The sequence below is a fragment of the Colius striatus genome, chromosome 3 (assembly GCF_028858725.1).
Source record: "Colius striatus isolate bColStr4 chromosome 3, bColStr4.1.hap1, whole genome shotgun sequence".
In the NCBI taxonomy this organism is placed as follows: Eukaryota; Metazoa; Chordata; class Aves; order Coliiformes; family Coliidae; genus Colius; species Colius striatus.
In genome coordinates, this window is record NC_084761.1 from 20,907,957 (window position 1) to 20,916,803 (window position 8,847).

An 8,847-nucleotide genomic window follows, 5' to 3' on the forward strand; every position below is an offset into this window, starting at 1 on the left:
AGGTTCTCCACACAGGACAAGAGCCTCTCATCCCACAGACCCCCCCCACCTCAACTTGTGCAGGGGTTGTAACAATGCGACAGCTGCAGGGATCCCAGGGCAGGGAACCAGACTGTACCTTCGTGGGTAGGCTCCGGGTCGGGTGTCAGCGAGATGTCGTCCAGCTCGCGCAAGCAGAGCCACTCTCCATCCATCGACACTCGGAATTTGCAAAGATAGATGGTCTCCATGGCAGCCTGAGTGATCTTGTCTGTGGTGGGGGTTGGCATGTCGCTTTGAGGCGTCAGAGCAGACATGATGACTCAGCTGGTACAACAACCGGGGAGAGAAAAAATGGGGAGAGAAAAAATAGGAACTAAAAAGAAAAGCTTTCTGAAGAAGAAAATAAATACCTTGCTATGAAAGGACAGATAATGCTCAGAATCACAGAGACTGCTCTGGCCCTTTCATATATAAAGCAAGGTAAAAACGCTGCTCCTTCACACTCGTCTCTTCCTCCCTCCTTTCCACCAATTGTCGTTGTCTTCAGCTATGCTGGAGGCTACTGATCCTAAACAAGCACAAAAAACCTGGCTTCTGCATCAAAGGCAGGAGGGGAAGAAAAGATAAAAAAATATAAAAAGGAGGAAAAAAAAACCCCAAACAGAAGAAAGAGGAAAAAGAATGGCTCCCTTCGATGACTACCCAAGCAAAAACGGAGGAACAATGCGGAGACAGATATCCAGGTTTGCTGAAATCAAACTGCTGGTGCCTTTCTTCCCAGCTAAGCCAGGGCAGCGAGTGCCGATAGGATTGGTTGTGCGCAGTAAGCAGGGTGTTGACCAAAATGGCTGACTAATGAACTGAACTGAAAATTCAGGCTCATGTGATCAGCTGCTCTCAGCGTAGGGCCAGCAATTCCCAGGATGCTTCCTAGATGCTGCTGATGCAGGGACGGCAATTAGGCTCTCCTCCTCCACAGCACCTTCTCACCAGGCTGTGCTCGTCGATTTGTGAGCCCGCACAACACACCACGCAGATTTCTCATCAGTCGCCCCCATACTACAAAGAAGCCCAGACTAGCAGTGCCAGGGATACAAAGACACATTTGTATTCCTTTCACGTTCCTGAATGTCATTACATGAATTAACTAAGTACCTTTGTTTTCACAGGAGGTGTGAAAGTCGTAATTTATGGATTATTTACCATGCGACCTTCTCAAAGGGTACCCTTGAGCTACAATTTCCCACAGACAAAAAAATGTTAGGATGGATTCATCCTCACATGAGAGGGGAAAAAAAAAATGTGGCTCTAAATACTTCAGTGATAGAGAACTGATCTCTTTTAGGAGGGCACACGCATGTGGAAGAACAATGAGGGAGAACGCCACAAACACATATACCTACGTGACCAAATGTTACACTTGAAAAATCTCATCTGAAAATTGGTACTGCACAGGTGAAGCTGATGAAGATGAATTAGCTGTCAGCAGGGAGAGAAACAGGCTCTCAGTCACTCAAGACAAAGATGACAGCATTGCGTTGCTCTGTCCCTTCCTGGCCGGCTCAAGGTCCTCCATGTCCTCAACCCATGCAGCCCCAGCTCTAGAAGACGAGAGGCCCCAGGTCAACAGATACCCTTCTTATTGCCCAGGTCACTACTCAATCAGGGCACGGGACATGGTATCACTATCCACTTTGATTATATTATCAGGCAACAATAAATTAGCTTATCTTACTTCATTCCTGTGTGGCTCCGGTACATTTGTGGAAAGTAGATGCACAGGATCCATCTGAAAGGGATGTTTGTTCCCCCCAAGTAAATCTGGAGAAGGCTGACTGATCACCAGAACAGCACATTGATAGGAACATGTGGATGATTAATGCACGGCATCTTAATTATTCTCCACACTTCCCCAAAGAAATACTCAAAAGCATGCACGTCTGCTTCTTAGGGACGTGAAATATGGTGACTGATCACTCGACACCCATTATGTAAACACCTCAAAAAAGGTTAAGAGCTGTTACTTCTAACAGGCCAAAAGAAGCAGTTGCCCTCAGTACAAATTCCCTGCACGGTGTATAACATTTTGACCCAGCCAGTCATTCCCCCATTAGACTAAAACAAACAAAGAGCCATGCAGAGTATTATTGCAGTGATGCAAAGGAGAATTATTTCACAAACGACAACAGTTACTATTGTTCCTTCTCCCTAAAAGAGAAGGGGGATTATAAACAGTGCTGACGGCTTTTTAACTCATCTGATATTTGCACATCCTTTCATCAATGTATTATTATTCACATTGCACCACTCTGAAAACCAGCAAAAGCTGCCATATACAATCAGCTGCAGGAGAACAACTCATCACTCTTACTACCCTTTGGTAGGGTCTAAACATCGCAAGTAAATCCTTCAGGATCCTCACACTGCCATAAGGTATTATCCAACATATCTAATGCAGAGACAGTTTAATTTTTAGTTTCAAAACCATCAGAAACACAAACAGCACTAGGTGTAACCTTGCAGCTCCCATTTCACAACACGGCTCTTTAACTGAATTTGGGACTGGCAAGCAACCCACGTACCAGTGTCATAGGAAAGGTCTGTTAAAAAAAATAAGTAACTGTTCAACTGGTTTTCTTTTATGCCATTCTTAACATGAAGAAATAAAAGGCAGCCTGCCCTTTTCAGCTCAGTTGTATTTTCGAGCACCATTATGCAACATTCCCATTGCAAATACCTCATAGGGATATTTAACATACTTGAAAAATGTTTTCCAGCTTGGATAAATTTCAGCTTATTAGTATGTTTTGCCCAAAACATAGCTTTGGACACAATATACCACCTAACAGATTTGGAAAATTGCCACCTTAAAAGACACTGAGCTACCTCACCTCTGTGAAACCGAACCTTTTATTCCCCTAAGAAACAAAAATGACAGGAAGCATGCATGTGCTTAGAACCTCCACTGAGTTGTATTTCATTTTTTTTTTCAAAGCAACAAGTCCAGAACTTGGTTTTCAAGCTGATGTGGGTTTTCTTGCAGGGGTTTGACATGGGTCTTGGAAGACGTAAGAACTCCTCATCTGTCCAGAGGAGGCTGTAATCTCCATGTTCTAGTACATGGCTGAATTTACACCTACAGTATAAGGGTAAGTTAAGGCAGGTAGCAAAACCTTAACAAAAGTGGGTGATGTTCATATGTCTGCTACAGTACCATGGGAAAATAAAAACTACTCAGAAGGAAAACAATAACAACAAAACCTTCAATCCCCCTCCCAAAAGACCCCAAACAGGAAATATCCTATGACTTGCTGACCTTCTGTCACTACCTGGAAAATACAGGACAAACCTTCCCCTATCCCCATCTTGTGCTTCAAGATTATAAAGCAACAAAGCACCTTATAAAGAAACAGAAGAAGGGTATTAAATGTTTGTACTTTCAGAATGTCTTTGATAAAATTACCATGCAACTCAAGGTCAACTGATAAAGGTTCCTGTGCATTCAATGAGTGGCCAGCGGACAGAAGAAAACCAAGTACAGGCATAAATAAGGAGGAGGTTATTCATGAAGAACCACTTTCTCAAACAAGTCTGACAGCCTTGACAGGTCTTACAAAACCCTCACGTTAGCCACACTTTGGCAGAAGTGGATAGAGGCTTTGGCTTGATGACAAAACAAGGCAGTTTTTAGGGGGGAAAAAAAAAAGAGAAAATTTTCAAGATAAAAGAATTAGAAATGGGATGTATTGGAATTTTAAGACTAGCCACCTGGAAGCAAAGCATTCCATCAGCCACTAGGATCTGAAAGCTCTGCTGTACTGGAAAGTATTTTTAGCTTCAAAAGCTGAATAAATTAGAATAATGTAAGCAATAAAACCTAAACAAATTCCCAAACAACCATTAGGACTCCAGAGACCACCTTTGAGCGTACTTTTACTTCCAGTGCCAGCAAGTATGGCCTGAGAACAAGCCCAGTTTCAATCATCAGGATAAAACTTTCCCCCATCACTGTGCAGAGATTGCAAAGCAGCCATACAGCAAAATGGCAAAGCTGGCAGAAGAGATCATTGCTTCAGATGACTGTGCTGCATCTGGTTATTGAAAAATCACAGGAGATCACAAACCAAAAGACACCAATACTGCACAAATGAGAGCCACTGCTGAAGGAAACTGATGGTAACAGTCCAGATGCACTGCTGAGCTCTGAAATAGCTACTCAGAGTGTCTGAGAAGACTGTGATGCCAGAGGTAATGTCAGGCAAACAGGAAAAAAATGATGAAGAAACATAAGCCTTTACATCACAGTCTAAGGCACACACGAACCATGGGCAGGTTCTTACAAGTTTTTCTAAAGCCTGTAACATGTTTGTGGCTGCTATACCAGATTAGGCAGCCTGACAGTCTGGTCCAGGAAGGCAGTTCCCATGTTTCTAAGTGAAACAATTCTGATCTTCCTATTTTTGGTCCATGCTCTTGCCCAACACATGAAAATCTCTTATTAGCAAACCCACAAATATGACTTTTACTCTCATGCTCTCTCTTTTGCTTCAGCTCCAGCTCTGCATCAATGTTCCCATCCAATATCCCTTTGCCCTTCCAATGGTTGTACAGTTTGTGACGACTAGAAAAAACAGCACCAGGGCAATGCCTGGTTCAAGAACCAACAGCATATATGCTCTTCCAATAGCTTCCCTCCATGTCACCTCTTACATGGAATAGAACCTAAAAAGATAAAATTGGCAACAAACACATCTACATGGTCTGGTTTTGACTCTTCTGCCAGCACAGATGTGTATGTTAACCCGAGTAACTGCAGCCCTTTGAACCCCGTGTGCCCAAAACAGGAGAAGGCAAAAGAGAGATTAACAAACAGAAAGCCAGTGACACCATTTCTCAATTCCTGGAATAAGTGACAGTTTTAGGTCTTCCTGCTGTGAAATACAGAAATGTATTATTTAAGGATTTGAGTAACTCCCATAATTGAAGGTACAATTGGAAAGGGGGAAGGAGAAGTCCACTTGAAGTACCATGATATCTGGTAGGTTTTCAGTGGGAACAAGGAATGGTTTGGGGTTAAGACAGCATTATCAAATTGCTTTTACTGTATTTAAAAAGCACTCTAAGGTTTTAATACAGGTCAGTCTAACTAAATCTTGTTCCTTCTGTCTGTCTAGAGTCATCTATATCAAAAAAGCTGGGGCTGCTGCCATGGAAAGCTTTTGCAGTCTCCTTTCCTTATCAGTTCTCACCTTCATCTGATATTTGGAGTCATATCCGCTCTCTTCCCTAGTAAATAAGAAAACTTGAATAAGAGGGAGACACATTAGTTGGAGAAGGAAAAGATATGCCTGAAATAAAATCTGTAGAGAAAATTAAGTTGTAAGAGACACATTCCTCTGATTTCATTCTTCGTTACTGCATATTCCTCATTTAGGTTGGTGGCTGGGCTTTAGGTCACCAACACCACAGGGCTGGCACCACTGCCCTGGTGACACAAGCACCGTGCCTCCACCACGGTGTGAATAACCCTGGGGCTGCCTCCTACCACGGGCAGCGACAGCTGCCTGCAGGTCCCCAGCACCTCACCACTCCCCAGGAGAGTCCTAACACAGAGCTGTGAAGGCTGTCATTGGCTCACAAAGAGCAAACTTACTTTTCCTGGTTTTCAAATATGAAATTTAATGTCTACCCAGCACCCTTCAATCCTGCAGTGAGACCTCGAAAGACAGTACTTTAATGATTACATCATAACAGGGAAATAGAGAATGGAAAAAAAAGTCTTCAAATAAATCTCCAAAATATTCAGAAATAATGGTCATTATATTGGTCACTACCTACACTATGACATGTCACTGTCAATACAGAGTTATTCTCTTTGTCACTACTCCTGGACATGACAGCCTTCAGGCACTGAAGAGAAGAACTCCTGATCCAGCAGCAAACACCTTGCACTTAAATAATTTCTTTTAGTTTAGAGCTACAAAGAGAGGGATGAGTATTCATGGAGTATATCATCTTTTTTTTTTAACATATGCTCAGGATGCAAAAATAGCCTTCTTCACACTCTTCAGTTTATCTGAACTCTAAAAATACCTGAGGAATCAAAGCAAGCAGACATGAACAATCATTTCTGGTACTGTCGCAGAACGAGGAGAAGCAGATCAAGAATTGCTGATGCCGAGCTGTTACACATTAGGGCAACCTGAATCAATGGTGCTTGAGAAGAGCCCATGACACAGGGCTCTAGAGGCCACCAGTGGGGCTCCCACTGACACCAACACAAGCACGACAATCTTCATAATCTGGACCATGATTAACGCCGCTGCATCTCAATGCTGTGCAGAGTCACTGTCATGTAGAAGAGGTGCAAGAAGTGATGACACCTGCGGGGCCACATACTCTGCAGGCATCCAGGACTAAGTTCAGCACAACATAACACCCTTTCTGCTCCTGAGTGAAGTTCTAGCCACTGCTTTGACCCAAAATCAGCAAGCAAACCAGCAAGACCTGTTAGCAGAATCTACTGTGCCTGGTGCTCAGTGATGAAGAAATGAAAGCTGCTTTTACAGACATGACAAATGGAAAAAAACAAGACAAACAAAACAACAAAAATCCCAAACTCCAAAGATAATAAAAAATAACTGATTAACAGACAGGTTTTGTCCCAGGAGAAAGACAGTCCAAGACAATACACAAATAGATTAGGATTCCTGCACCCTTCCAACACCGCTATCGCTGCATCAGCCACTCAGTTACTGAGAAGGCTCTAAGGTACAACACTGAACAGGCAGCTATTCCCTCTGAGGCTAAAAAGAACAAGGGAACTTTTATATACACTTTATAAGGCTTGTTCACAAAGCTTACATGAATAGCCACTGCAGAGTAAAGCTAACTTGAGGGATAAAGCACTGCTCCACCAATGAGTTTTTACTATCTCTTTGTGAACAAAGATGCTCCTCTGAATGCCTCGGTTTCACCACATCTACAGAAAAGTCATCAAAGTTTGAACAGCAGCAGTATGATGGCTAAGAAGAAATGTTTCTCTTAAAGGTTTCTTTTCTGTCAGAAATAGCACAATCCCTTGCCACACATCACAGGACTACAGTCAGTAAAAATTTCCTGATGTGTAAAAAAACCCCACAAAACAAACCCCAAAAGTTTTGACAGGAAGGTAGCAGTTTAAATAACTCATTGGGGAGGGAGTTTTGGACTGTGGACAAAAGTTTGCAGTCAGAGTTAGCCCTTGATATAGCTCAAAACAAAGTTAGGTCATTTTCCCTGCTCTCCACATTACAGAAATTGACTTACCTCACTGATTATAGCTCTGCTGAGTAATGGCTTAAAGAAAGTACCTTAGCTTCAAAAGTGAGGGGAAGATAAACACCTCAAAATAATCAGCTCGTATGTGAGCGAATGCCCACCTAGGATGTAGGCATCAGGAGACAACACAAAGGCAAAAAGAGCTCGGTCACTCACACTCTGGCCCAAGCCCAGAAAATGAAGCTACTTGCTATTTTCAAGATGGATGGATAGATAGAAAAGGGAAGACCTCTTCTATATGCACTCATACACATAGTATTTGTTTTTAAAACACACGCAACAACAAATTCACAGTACTCCATCTTACCCAAATACACCACAAGAACATTACAGAGAATCTTCAAAAGCAGAAAACTGTTTTGCCACCCAATGTGCCTTGCATGGGAGCACACACAGCAGTGCCCCTTAACCTCCATGAGCGTGCCATGCCCTCACCTTAAGTTTGTCTTCTGTGCTAGCACTAGGAGAAAGCCCAAGCAAGTTTCTCCCACGCCCAGTTACAACCCAATTTAAGAAGAGCTTGTTAGATTTCAAATTCTTCCCTGAAGAAAAGGCATAGAAGGGAGAGAATTTGCGCTGGTTTCGTTGAGCTCGTGGGCAAGCATTGCCCACGAACCCCTCTAGAACGTGGCTCCCTCCGGAGCTCTTGCTGTTCCTTCACACGCGTGCTGTCACCTCCCTGCTACCAGGGCAGCAGCCAGGCCCCCACGACACACACCCAGGCCCACTTCCACTGAAGCCTTGCCGAGCCAAGGGGGCGTTTGGGAGAGTAACCCCTTTGCCAGCGACCCGTAGCGGGTGCTGCTAACCCACCTCCAGCCACAACCCCTCACCCTCGGCTGCCCTCAAAGCCTGCAGGGTCACCGCCTCCTCCACCCTCAGGCGGGCACCCGGAGCCCCGCCGGGACGTGCCGGGCCGCTCGCGGCCCTCAGCCCAGCCGTGACACCTCCCGCTCCGGCAGGCCCGGGCCGCCGCTGCCCACCCCGCCGCGCCACCCCGCCCCCGGGAAAGCTCCCGGTCGCGGGGGCGGCCCCGCAGCTACTCACGGGTGCCGGCGCCGCCGGCTGCCTGCGGGCCCGGGTAGCTCAGCAGCAGGACGGGCAAGGCGGGCTGCCCGCGGGGCGCCGGGGGTCTCCACACGCCGGGCGGCGCGGCGGCGCCTCCATGGCCGGGGTAGAGGAGGAAGAAAGGCGGCGAGGCGGGAGACGCCTCGTCGTCGTCCTCCTCCTCCGCCTGCTCTCCTGCCGCCGCTACCGCCGCCGCCTCCTCCTCCCGCCCGGGCTCGTCCCGGCGCTCCATATCGGGGAGCACCTCCGCGCCTGCCCCGTCCCGGGAACTTTCCGCCAGCGGCGGGGGAAGCGGCGCCCGCTCCGCCTCCGCCATCGCCGCCCCGGACCGCCGCGCCCCTGCCTGCCCCGCCCCGGCCGGGAAGCAGGGCCGCGGCCGGCCTCCGCCCCCGCTGCGGGAGGGGCGCTCGCCTCCTCCTTTCCCGTGTCCCTCGGTGCCCTCGCCGCGGCACCCTACCTGCCGCTGGCCCGGCCTTC

General features: G+C 46.4%; 1 protein-coding gene across 7 annotated transcripts in view; it reads right to left on the reverse strand.

The window, feature by feature from the left end:
- RUFY3 (RUN and FYVE domain containing 3) overlaps positions 1-8,847 on the reverse strand; it is a 57,828-nt gene extending 48,981 nt beyond the window's left edge. For 4 of the 7 annotated variants that reach the window (XM_061991712.1, XM_061991716.1, XM_061991717.1 and 1 more), the window contains exon 1: positions 8,350-8,698. In XM_061991712.1, coding sequence (XP_061847696.1) covers positions 8,350-8,686 — 337 coding nt within the window. In that variant the 5' untranslated portion in view covers positions 8,687-8,698. Of the gene's footprint in view, positions 1-118; positions 907-8,349; positions 8,699-8,827 lie in introns of those variants that run through there. The other 3 variants (XM_061991713.1, XM_061991719.1, XM_061991715.1) reach the window with 2 other exon arrangements.